The sequence below is a fragment of the Micropterus salmoides genome, unplaced genomic scaffold (genome assembly GCF_014851395.1).
Source record: "Micropterus salmoides isolate LMB-PRFRI ecotype aquatic unplaced genomic scaffold, ASM1485139v1 Ms_hic_scaffold_3, whole genome shotgun sequence".
Lineage (NCBI taxonomy): Eukaryota > Metazoa > Chordata > Actinopteri > Centrarchiformes > Centrarchidae > Micropterus > Micropterus salmoides.
The window spans coordinates 20,264,437-20,277,593 of record NW_024042261.1 but is presented as its reverse complement, the minus strand read 5'-3'; the positions used below and the strand labels follow the sequence as shown (position 1 = coordinate 20,277,593).

General features: G+C 38.9%; 1 protein-coding gene across 3 annotated transcripts; it reads left to right on the top strand.

The window, feature by feature from the left end:
- Positions 1-286: 286 nt before the first annotated feature.
- Positions 287-11,921, top strand: alkbh8 (alkB homolog 8, tRNA methyltransferase). 3 transcript variants are annotated; one of them, XM_038693159.1, is made up of 12 exons: positions 287-451; positions 1,217-1,350; positions 1,443-1,543; positions 1,741-1,872; positions 2,240-2,335; positions 2,998-3,102; positions 3,879-3,949; positions 6,227-6,333; positions 6,686-6,846; positions 8,018-8,298; positions 10,415-10,564; positions 11,024-11,921. In XM_038693159.1, exons 1-12 carry the CDS (start codon positions 314-316, stop codon positions 11,771-11,773), a joined length of 2,226 nt encoding a protein of 741 aa, XP_038549087.1. In that variant the 5' UTR covers positions 287-313; the 3' UTR covers positions 11,774-11,921. The 3 variants fall into 3 exon arrangements, with proteins under 3 accessions (XP_038549087.1, XP_038549086.1, XP_038549088.1); XM_038693158.1 differs by having other exon boundaries at positions 1,193-1,350; XM_038693160.1 differs by lacking the exon at positions 287-451 and adding an exon at positions 627-646.
- Positions 11,922-13,157: the final 1,236 nt, after the last annotated feature.

Sequence of the window (13,157 nt, the reverse complement as noted above, 5' to 3'; positions counted from 1 at the left end):
AGTATCAACACATCTGAGTTTCAGAAGTGAATCATCTTTCATGGATGCAACTGAAACACTGAAAATATGCACTGAAGTGCACAATGCACATAATCCCATGGGATACTGTAATTTTTCTACAAACAACAACAAAAAACAAACAAAACCACCCTGATGCAATCAGAATAATTTAAAGCATGCTATAATCACATACATCGTCTACATAGTGACTTTAATCAGAAAGGTATCAGGGTGCTGCTGTCCTGGAGCACAATCTTCAGGAACCATCGGTTATTAATGCGTGTTGCACCCGGGTAAAATAAAATGACGAGCCATGGAAGCTAATGTGAGAAACAACGTGAAGGGCTTCAGGAGGAGTAAAGAAGACAAGAAAGTGCTTCGAAAACAGATAAAAGCCAGTCACACTTTGCTGAAACATGAAGGCATCAGTACAGCATCGCAGCCTACCAAGGTAGAAACCGTTTATAAACAGGAAGTGGCAGCGAAGATAGCTAAGTTAGCTAAAATGGACCTTCTTTTAACATGGACCTTCTTTTTCAGCTATTAGACGCAATAAATTACGACTCAAAGCTGATTTTTTTAGCTCATGTGAGTTTAATGTAACTTTAATAAAGAAGATACGTTAGTAGCTGGCGTACCAGTCCAGGTATTGCTTTATTATTAGCTTGTGTCTTTTCTTATCAGTCACATTAAGAGTCATATCTGTAGTAGAGAACTTGTCATTTGCTAGCTTACAGTTTAGGATCAATTTTTCCGACCTAGATTGGTTATATTGTGTGATAGAATGTGTCTCCTCACACAAGTCTTTATTGCTTTTAAGCGCTAAGTTATATTTTCACAAGGAATTTCTTTTGGTCTGTTGCATCCCAGGAACGACACATTAAATACAATGATTAAAAAAACCCTTTTAAAACCATTAGAAATCAGGGGATTGGTGTCATAAGACGATAGCAAGTTTTTATATATATATATATATATGAATGAATGAGAAATGAACAAATAATTAATGAAAAATGTAGATTTTTACATGTATCCTTGACTGCAGTGAGTCACTATTAGGAAATATGTTTAGTTAGGTGTGTGTTCAGACATCTTAGGGGGAAAAGCTATTCATTCTGGTGCTGTTTTAATACAGTTGTTCAGACCTTCAGCCTGTCATCTTTATTAAACTGGTCAGTATAAAATCAAGTAGTTTATGTCTTGGTCTCCTCTGCAGAGTTTGGTGGTGGCTAACGGCGGCCTGGGGAACGGCGTTAGTCGAGAGGAGTTGTCTGCAGCGCTGAAAGAGATGGGAGAGCTGGAGACGCTGATCATGCACCCTCACAAGCCCTACGCCTTTGTCACATACAGGTACAGGTGCTGCATGGACAGTAATATAACTCAACCTTTAACGCCTTTTGGTGTTAAAAGTCACACCGTTGTCATTGTCATTTTGTTTCCAGATCTGAAGAGAGTGCTGGGAAAGCTCACGATCACCTCAACGGCCAAAAGCTGCAATGCGAAGAGACCAGTGTCACACTCTACCTCAGTTATGTCGACTCAGGTACTTGCCTTTATTGACACCCACAGACATAAGCATAAATTACTCTTGAGACCTGCCTTTGTGATTTGAAGCATTTTAACAGTGAGCTGGATAAGAGATAACTAAAGACTGCTATTAAATTTGTTTGTGTGCAGGAAATCATGTCTGATAAGTAGTATCAGTAGCCAGTAATATGATCCTTAAATGTGTGTATGCAGTAACCTGTGAAGAGGAGGCGCCCGTTCCTTTGCCAGAGGGATTGGTCTTGGTGGAGGATTTTGTGTCTCCAGAGGAAGAGACTCTGTTGCTCGCTGCCATCGACTGGTCGTCCAGTAATGATGACATCACTGGTGAGGGGCTTGCATAATGTGTTTTGTTGTGGCTAAGTTGCTATGTTGAACTTGTCATACCCAGACCTGAGTCTTAGTCTTTCACATTGAACCTAACACCAGTGGAAAGATTAGGCAGAATAGAGGAGTATTGATGAGGTAAAAAATAGTATTTAAAATATTTTGTTTACAAGGCAGCGATGTGTCTTTCAAATCAGGCATTCAGTTATGTTGAAAATATAAAATCGTGCACCGATACACTCATATTACATACAGTCACGAATAAGCATCTTTAAGTGTGTATTGTTTAAACATAAAACAATTCAGACAAGAAATACAAGAAATTAAGCCTTCTTTGCTACCTGAACTTAATTTTAATGCCTTTTAGCTCCAAGAGCTCTGAAGCATAGAAGAGTCAAGCATTATGGCTTTGAATTTCGCTACGACAACAACAATGTGGATAAGGACAAACCGTTACCTGCAGGTAAGCTTTCTCTGTTTTTGGTTATACAGTGAGGAAAATAAGTATTTGAGTCCGAATTCTAGCTGATAGACAGGTGTTCAAATACTTATTTGCAGCTGTATCATACAAATAAATAGTTAAAAAATCATACATTGTGATTTCTGGATTTTTTTTTTTAGATTATGTCTCTCACAGTGGACATGCACCTACGATGACAATTTCAGACCCCTCCATGATTTCTAAGTGGGAGAACTTGCAAAATAGCAGGGTGTTCAAATACTTATTTTCCTCACTGTATTAACATAATATTTTTATAACATATATTTTTAGAGTTTTATTGCCAGTATTTTCATAGGTTTTATTCCTATCAATTACAATAATATTAATATACTGATTTGCTTTGCTGTGCAGTGATATGCAGTGCCTTTTTAGATACTACCAGTAGCATTTGTCAAAAGTCACTACACTCCCATTATCAAGCACAGAATTATCTATTAATTTAAGTATTTTTTTTTGTTTTGTTTTATACATAGAAAATGCAGCGAGTTATGATCTCACAATTTCAGTATTCACCTATAACTCAAGTATTGGATAGTGTACCAAAGGACTTAAAATAAAATAACACGTGTGTGTGTGTGTGTGTGTGTGTGTGTGTGTGTGTGTATGTATGTGTGTGTGTCCAGGTATTCCTCAGGAGTGTCTACCTGTTCTTGAGCGGTGTGTGAAGAACAAACACATCGACATCATACCAGACCAGCTGACTGTCAACCAGTATGAGTCCGGACAGGGTGAGTTATTCCAGTCATGTCTCGAATGACATACCTGTACCTTATCTCAAACAGCCTTAGAAAAATGTGGTAGTTAAGCTTAGAACACAACAAATAAATGCAGTGTTGGTACAGTTTAAATTGTTTATACGCATGAATAAGTCACAATCAATCAATCTTTGTTGGATAAAAAGGTTCTTTGCGTAAATAATAAACACCTAATCAATACCATATTAAGTTTAAGCCTTGCAGAGAGCTGTGGGAACTACAGAAAGATAAAAATACAGATGTTTAATTAATGTGGAGTGGCTTACTTATTTCAGAGGCTGCAACGCTGCTGTATGCCGAGAGGAAGTCAAGTTTAATATCTTAACTAAAAGCAGACTTATTGGGCTTACAGACCAATTTACTAAGCAGTGTTTACTAAAATCACTAAATTTTCTAACAAAGTATAAGCGCACAGATTTTGTTGTATTGACTGATACCAGAAGGTGGCAGCAGAAGCTTTCCAACATGCATTGAGGAGGGCAAATGAAAGTCCTTGGTTCCTGTTTGTTAATAGATTTACAGTACTGACAGACGTTTTAGGAGAACTGAAATAAGGATGTTGATAAAGGAATTTTTTATTAAAGATGCTTCTTTTTTGAAACTCAAGGACATAAAGTCAAATGTATCATTTAATGGAATTATTTGACTTTTACACATCACAAAAAGCTCAGCCGTCCGTCAGAAACCCCACAAACAAGCTGAAATCAAACACTTTAATATTTAAAAGAAACTACTGTTAATACTTTCAGGTATTCCTCCTCACGTGGACACTCACTCTGCCTTTGAGGACACCATCATGTCGCTGAGCCTGGGGGCACAGGTAAGAAGTCACTCCATCATTTTGTGATTCACACACCCCCAGCTGACATTCTGCGGATAATGCAGCACGAACTGGTCCAGAGAAATGCTCACCGCAGACCTGTGGTTTAGTAATTAACCCAACCGCACAATTCATCAATCAGCCTGTGTAGCCGGTATCGACCCGTGGTACTCGAGGTGCATTCATCAACAATTAAAATGGTGTTGGGCATTTGAAGATAAAAAGTGTTTGTTTGAAGAATTTCACATTTACATAGTTAATGACTCTTAGAGGTGTCACCGTCTCCCTGGTTTAAGGTACAGAAAACATTTTCCTTGAAGCAGTGGCCGTTGCTGTGTCCTTAACTATCCCAGGTGGGACTAGATGGTGTGACCTGGTACTGAGATGCTACTTTAGTCTCTGCAGTGCGACTGCTGCAGATGAACCCGTCTGTCCATGCTTGTCTGAAGCGCAGTTGCTCTATTAGCAATCAGCTGTCATCTGTCGCAGCATCTGTCACACACACAACTGACAGACGGCATGTGTGTTGTTGTTTTTTTTTTTGTCATAGCTCTTCAGTGGAGACTTTGAGCTGCAAGTAGTATACAGTAGGCGCATTACATCAGGTGCTTGGGGGGAAGACGGCAGACTATCAAAAAGGAAGGCATCCGTAAACAGATTAGACGCTCCCAAAGAAAGATTTATTGAGCGGTAATATTAAGTTTCAACATTACGTCTTCAACAGGTAATACTCAACATGTGACCCTCTATCCATACCTTAAATTATATACAGCATAAAATATGAGAGAGGATTGACGAATAGTAGTAAAGCATAGCTGTCAGCATCACCATCGATTTAGTCACATTCCACTGGTTTCATTGATTGGCTAATACTCCTCACATGGGAACACACAGTCCGGCCTGTCGTGTGTGTGTGTGTGTGTGTGTGAGAGAGAGAGATTTCAGTTGTGGTTTCAGGCAAAGTTTTGATTATTTGGTGGTGTTGCATGTACATGGCTCTCACAATTATACACAAGCACTTATCTGTCTTTCTCATACTCTCTTTCTCACACACACACACACACACGCATCAGCTTCACAAAATCCAATTTTCCTGCTGTCAGAAGTTGGAGAGATGCAGTTTGAAATTGTGTAGATGTAATTTCCCAGCAGAGCTCATGCTGTTACGCGCTGTAAGGAAACATTAGGATCAAACACCAGCGCTGGGGTGGAGATACTTTCTGCCGGTTATTGGTGAGAGAGAAAACCGTGTGTGTGTGTGTGTGTGTGTGTGTGTGTGTGTGTGTGTGTTATTGTTGTTTTTTCTTCCTCTGGATGACGTCACTAAAAACTGTTGAGTAAAAGGAAAGAAAAGTCTCATGTTTGGTAGGTGTCTTTTCATATTCAGTTCATTAGTGATGTCTGTAGTGCTGAAATAATAGTTGTTAGTTTTTTAGAAGATCACATGTGCTGCTGTAGAGACAGAGAGGCAGAGAGGCTGTTCAATAACTACAAGCACAGTACTGTAAATCTGCATCAATGATTTTTAGTGGTAGTAAGAGTTTTAGTATCAGTGTCAAAAGATAAAAAACTGTTTTTAAGGGAAAATCATAACCCAAACAGCTGTGCAACATCATGGGTAAATGGAATACACAATAAAATTGAGAATTCAATGAAGTATTCAGTTTTTGATACTTGAAGAAATGGACTTAATTTGATCGGTACTAAGAATGTTGAGGTTTGACACTGATTATCAGTAGCAGTTACATATCTGTAGCAACTACAGAATAATTATAATCGATCCGATACACCGGACTGGTATTGGCACCAACACGGACTTTTTTAATCCGTTTCTTTGTCAACGTCATTAGATAGATATGGTTATTGTCCACAAATGAGGAAATTTGTCTTTGGTTTCACAGGCTGATTAAAAAACACATAATTAAAATATACATACGCAGCACAGACAGAAACAGAGATGATTCCAGTGTAGAGACATGTTTATGAATTGACAGAAGTTATTACATTTAGTATGAACGATTTTTTTTTACAATAATTTAGTCAAAGTGGGCCACCAACTTAGTTTTTACATACGATTCCAATGAGTTAAATGTGGGGAGGTATATACAGATTTGGAATACGAGAGAAAGAGGGCCGTGGTATTGGATCGGTACTCCCTATCGGCAGATACCATGAGTTGTGGTAACAGAGTGTTGGGAGGTAACACACAAACAAATGTTTAATAGAGGAATTGATAGTTGTGTCCTATTTTCAAAGCTTGTGCATGTGTTATTACAGACGGTGATGGAGTTCCGTCACCCTGATGGTCGTCTTGCTGCCGTGGTGTTGCCTGGAAGGAGCCTCCTGGTGATGAAGGCAGAGAGCCGATACCTCTGGACACATGGGTGAGCTGGACTGTGTCAGATGGATCCGTCTCCCTCACTAGGAGTCCGTTTATGTTGGCATGAGCTTTAGGTCAATTCACAGAGGGGTGACTGTATGTCACTGTAGTTGAGCACAGAAATACAGAATTGACTGACCTTTCTCTGCGTTTTGCACAATGGAGTCTGCCTGTGGACTTTTGAAATGCAGAAAAAAAAGTCCACAGACAGACTTCACACACGGAGATTAAACCTACTGACTGGTTTGTTCACATCCACTTCTTCTGGTGTTCACAAAAGTACAACAACTGTACAGATTAGTTACTGTCAGTTTGTGTGTGATAGTCAGACACTATTGTCTCTTATCTCCTCTCAGGATTACTCCTCGGAAGTTTGACATTGTGCCAGCCTGCGACCCACAATCCCCTGCTCATACAACGCCTGACCACGGGACGCACAGCAATCTGACTTTGAGCAAGAGGGGCACACGCACTTCTTTCACTTTCCGCAAGATCAGACATGAACCCTGCCGCTGTGGTGAATATCTCTCACCACTATTCAAGTGATGTTAGACAATGACATTTTTAAGGAAAATTTATCCTTTGTATCACAAACTGTAAAACACATAATATACAGTCTGATGGACACATTTACCAAAAGCACATCACAGCAGCTTGAGTGAGAGTATTTTAGGAGCAGTGCTTCCACTGGGGATCAAACCTGTGACATATTGCATTGTTTGTGACATAATCTGCATAATATACGAAGGAGCATATGCTAACTTTGTGAGTGTGTACATCTATAGGTTTGCTTTGCATCGACTCCTTTCATTGCCCGTTACACACAAACACACATACGTAGATATAGTGTGATGGAATGTGTAGTGATACATATGAAAGCAGTACATAAGTAATAAGCGAAATCAGTTTTTGAATATTAACAGCCACTTAATACTAAATATTTACATTTAAAAACCACTGAATTCACAGCATTGGAATATTTTACTTTCTTTATGGTCATAACGTGACAAACACTTGATGCTAAACAGTATATCACTTAACAAATAGAATATTCAAAACAATTATGATAAAATCTTTTGTTCAGAATTCACCTCTTTTGAAATGAAAAATCTGAAATATCTTGATTTGCTACTTCAAAATAAATTCAGATCCAAAAATTCAAGTTAAAAATGGCAACATGGATCTGAATTTGAATTTGACTACTGTTCTATTTGATTTTCAAATCAGTTTTTAAGATCTGAATATGACCAATCAAATTTGATCAACCTGAAATATGTTTTTTTGAAATTATGAGACTTGAAATTTTGGATCTGAATTTGTGAAAAATGAAAAACATTAAAACATTAAAACTGAGCTTTTGAAACGTATAATACGTCAAATAAATAATACAAATAAATTCAGATACAAGGTTTACAATGTAAAATATTTCAATCCTATAAATTCAGTGGTGTTTAAATTTCTGTACGAAATATTTAGTGGCTGTTAAAATTCAAACCCTTCCATCTCTTGTTTCCATAGATGCAAACCAGGGGCCCATTTTATCAAATCTGCCACATAAAATCATTTCTTCTTCCTTTACTTTTGACATAATTCTCTAATCAAAACAAATGCATGAGCATGCAAAGGGCCCTGTGGGACTCACAAATGTATCTGCAATTTGCGAGTAATTATGTCCTCTCCCGCTCCAGCCTTCCCCTCTGCCTGTGACAGTCAAGGAGCTCCCTCAGCACCCTCGGACTCTCCGCCGTCTCCTCCCTCGCTACCCCGTTGTCATGACGATGCAGCCCGTCTGGAGGAGGAGTACGTGCACCGGGTGTACGACGCCATTGCCTCCCACTTCAGCAGCACTCGCCACTCCCCGTGGCCTCGCGTTTGCCACTTCCTGTCCTCGCTCCCCCCTGGCGCCGTGCTGGCTGATGTGGGCTGTGGAAATGGGAAATATCTGGGTGTCAACCCAGAGGTGATTGCAGTGAGTGTCATCATGTAATACCATAATGCCTGTAATTCTGTGATACTTCAGTGATCCCTGTAGGGAAATTTCCCTTTCCACTCCATTTTTATTGCTTATGCTTTTTAACCTACCAAATCATTTATGTACAGAAACATGTCAGAACTGAAAGGCCTGTTTCACACAGTCGGCACATCAGTTGTTTGGACTTCTTTAGCCTAGCTTAGCATATGGAAGATATGGCCAAAAATGTTATCACAATAAAAAAAATGTCATATCATTAGCTATCAATATTTATAACAATAAATGTCAAATCATTATTTCTTTCTAATTTAAAGGCTGAGATTTGCTCCTGAGTGAAGAAGCCAAATGAATTAATTGTGGTTTTAAACTATTCTTTATGGTCTAACGTGACAAACACTTGATGCCAAACAGTGGATCACTTAACAAATTTGATGTAGATCATTCAAAACAGTTATGATAAAAATCTTTTTTCAGCAAGTATGCATTAGTAAAAAGTAGAAGTCCTTTTTCTTCACGAAATAAACTTTTTAGTAGAAAAATTGTGCTAAAAGTGCTAATTCATTCATGATTCATATGAATTAAATCAAATATTTACTGAACGTTATTTGAACATTTGTTATATTGTAATTGAGGAAAATTATATCGCAATAATTATTGTTTTATTGCCCAGCCCTATCAATACCATTTTTTTCTCGATCTATAAACAAAAAAACATTTTATTGTTTTAGGGAGAGTTACCTGCTAGAACTATTTAAACATGATACATGAGTAAAAAAATCCGCTTTAGAGGTGTTGGTAGGTGTGTTGTTTTCAATTTGGAAACTTGTTCAACTCCAGTGCTGTACTTAATTTATAGACATGAAACTGATATTCAGTTGTATCATCTCACTCTCAGACAGAAGGCAAGTAAAGTCTCAACAATCATTTATGTTCTGTGTATGAAGGCATTAATGCTCTTAACCAGTGTTAAGTTCCTCAAAACAAGAAGCCTTAAATCCGCCCTGAAAGGGCAGGCAGCAAAAAGACACTGGAAAGGTCACAGCCTCTGTGCTCAGCAGTCTCATCTTATGTAAAATGAAAAGGAGTAGCACCCGGTAACAGTGTTGCGTAAGCCAGACCTCCCTTTGGCTAGTCATGTAGGTAATGCTTTGGTACGACAGAGAATCATGTTGTTCACATGAAGGGAAATAGCAATCAGATAACTGTTTAAGTTGTCTCAATTGTAAAATGTCTCATTTAAAATTAGAATAAACCAAAATGATTGGGGCTGAGGCCCGTGTTACTCTCACTCTGATTTCTCCTGGTTGCCATTGTTTGCATTAGCTCAGTTTCCATGGCAATATCCTAAATTTTCTGTTTACGTATTTACACTGGGATATTCATATTTGGGATTTGGAGGCGCATGTAAGCTGCTTATCCTGACTCAGACTGTAACCGTGATAAATCATTACTGAGAACACAGTGATCATGTAGGTCACCCAGCAACTTGAGTTGAATCTGCTGCTTTTCTCTCTTACATTTGTTTCATTTCCCTCTGCACTTTCTTTTTGTCTTTTCTGCATCCCCCCCCCCTCTTTTCCCTCCTCAGTCTCTCTGTCCCACTGCATATTAACACTGTTAACCTCCCCTGGTTTTAATTGAAATGAAAAAGCTTGACATTTTGCATGTTTGCATGTCTGTATCCGCATGTGTGTCTCCTTGTAATAGTATTTCTCAGCATCTCTTATCACCTGTCTCTTTTGGGAAGAGGTCATATGAAGCTGAAATTGAATTGCTCCCTGAGACTAAATGTGTTGAAAATGTTCATTACTATCATCCAGTCCCCTCCCTCCTTTCTCCTCATCTTTTCACATTTCTGTCCACCTTTCCTACTCTACAATTCCCTCATTATATGTACTTAATAATTATATTTCTGCTGCTTTCTGTGTGACTTTATATTAAAATATTAATAAAGGAAAATAAGAAATGAGAAATATCTATACTTAACTGCTAAATGCCCTAAATGTAACTGAAAATAAGTACATTTTTAGACTTCTCTGTTGCTCTTTGTGACTGATTTTGTGTGTGTGTGTGTGTTTGTGTGTGTGTGTGTGTGTCCTATGTCTCTTTACAGGTTGGTTGTGACCGTAGCAGTGCTCTCGTCCAAATCTGTGCAGAGAGGGGTTTCCAGGCGTTCGTATCTGATGCTCTGTATGTTCCTCTGCGGACAGCCTCCTGTGATGCCTGCATCTCCATAGCTGTCATACACCACTTTTCCACACAGGTACGCAGTGTACACACACTAAAGAATAACAGGCGCACACATTGGTGACCTCTTCATTTCTATAAAAACAACAATATAGCACCTTATCTGAAAGATAAACCCACACAGAAAACCAAGCACTAAATTGCTAATGAGCCACACTGTAGGAATCTGGTTAGGATCTCAAGAACATTCTCAGTTTCAAACACAGGAAGGTTTCTCTATTTTTGGCTCCTAGGACATAGATCCATATTTGGGACAAATCCCCCTGCTCTCAAATTTGTATTTTCAAATGGGCCTGGACCTGTTGGGATGGAGTTTGTGGTACTGAACGTCACTTAATTCTTGTTGTGTTATTCTTAAGATAGGAAATGTATAAACTTTTTTACGGACATTTAAACTATTTTGCAAAATTCCAAAAGTTTGTTTATGAATTCATGGGTGATCTAAATGGTCAAATAAATTTTTTGTGTGTTGTAGGAGCGTCGGCTGGCAGCAGTGAGGGAGCTGGTGAGACTTTTGAAGCCCGGAGGTCGAGCGCTTATCTATGTTTGGGCTTTTGAACAAGAGTACAACAAGCAGAGGTCCAAGTACCTCAGAGACCAGAACAAAGAGCACCCTGAGAGCAACAGCCCCACTGAAAACACATCAGAAGACAGCCAGCAACCTTATGGGAAATCAAGTATCCATACCAGCAGACATTTAAGAGAGAACTGCACACCTGTAGACAACCTACAGGATGTTAGCAAAGTGACTGACGGCAAACTTAGTGTGCACACCAACCGCACAGCCTTCAACACCCAGGACCTTTTGGTTCCCTGGCATCTGAAAGAGGGGAAAAGACGAGGCGAGGAAGAATCAGGAGAGGGAGGGAAGAAGGATAAAAGGAAAGAGAAGTCCAAAAAGATTTTGGGTAACTCCACAGCAAGACAAGACTGTAACCCTGACCCCAGTTCAGGTTTTGACTCCAACACTGTATCAGGTCTTGACAGCAGTGATGCCACACACAGCCCAGACTCTAAACCCGGTCCAAGATGCGGCACCGCTCAGACCTCCAGTTCTACTCTAAAGTCAGAGTCTGAGAGCAGCCCAGCACCTGTTTTTCACCGCTATTACCATGTGTTCCAGCAGGGGGAGCTGGAGCAGCTCTGTGGTCAAGTAGCAGGAGTCAAAGTGCAGAGCAGCTACCATGACCAGGGAAACTGGTGTGTTATATTAGAGAAGGACTGACTCAAAAATACACATTTCAGTAATATATAAATTCTGTAATGAACCAAGAGAGTTAAGGCAATGTTACCACAGACTCATTTTAATAATCCTTCATTTGTTTAAATGCAGAAGAGAAAAGTGGCATGAAATAAACAAAGATTTTACAAAATGCCTGCCTTTTTTTTTTTTGCTCTTACCTTTTGCATCATTTCTTTACAATTGATCAAGGTGGTGTATTACACGGTAAAAAACCTGATATATTTAGGTTGAAAAAGCCAACAAAGGTCAAATAGTAGATTTGGATTGGTGTATTGATTGGGACAATGCCCTGAGTGCTAGAAAGGGTTGACTGGTACATGGCCTGAACAGTCCAGCTGCACTAAAGTTAACGTGCAGTACCTCATCATAGGTTTTACATTAGGCTACTGTCCTTTTTAGAATAGACAGACGTAGTATGCCATAAGTTTACAGAAAATCATCAAAGGGATAAAGATTTAACGTTCAAACACATTTTATGGATATTTAGCCGTACGTTTGCTTCTCACGTGATTGGTTTCATTTGGAAAATGTAGCATAAACATGACATGCCTTCATATTGGAATAGAATGGCTGAAAAGCAGGTAATTTAACACCCATCATAAAAGCTATTAGAAGTTACACGCAAATTTTATATGCACTGTATGATATTGCAGTCAAGATTTGTACAAAACACACCTGAAAGCACCTGAAGTATCCTCTTGACACAGTACCTTTAACTCCACCTCAAGTGCTAAGTTCTTTGACTCTGTCCTGGTTAATAAAATTAAATGTTTTTTTTAGAAAGAGTTCACTATATTGCTTTGAGAAGATCGATTAAACATTATTGGAATTCAAATTCAATTTTTACATCCAGTTAATATTGGAGCTACAACAATAATTCTTCATGTGCCTTACGATTCTGGTGAGTGCCATTAATCAGTGCTGCAACTGACGTGATGTTTAGCCAGCTCTGCCTCCCTGAACCATACAGCCGCTGATCTAAGTTTTCCAGTTTAATTAAAAATTCTCCTGTACAATTTAATGTGATGTTAAATGGGATTCAGTTTTATCAAAATAAATGTTTTTGTGTTGTTGCTGTTCTATTGGATCAACTGATGATCAATCAATACTTTATTTCAATATAGATTTGGTATAATGGGGGAACAAAAAAAGTATGACTTCATCACTCTTTCTTGCAGTCACACACGTGTACACACTGCATCCTATTAACAAGATATGTTATGGGGTATTGATTAATGGGTTATTTGTTGTGGAGGTAATTGGTCAGCGGCTCCTGGTAAATGACCCCTGTGGCTCCTCATTCCTCTGTGACCCACACAGACATAATGTGGTGCTGAGGTGAGAGATGCTTTGGTGGCTTTTATTG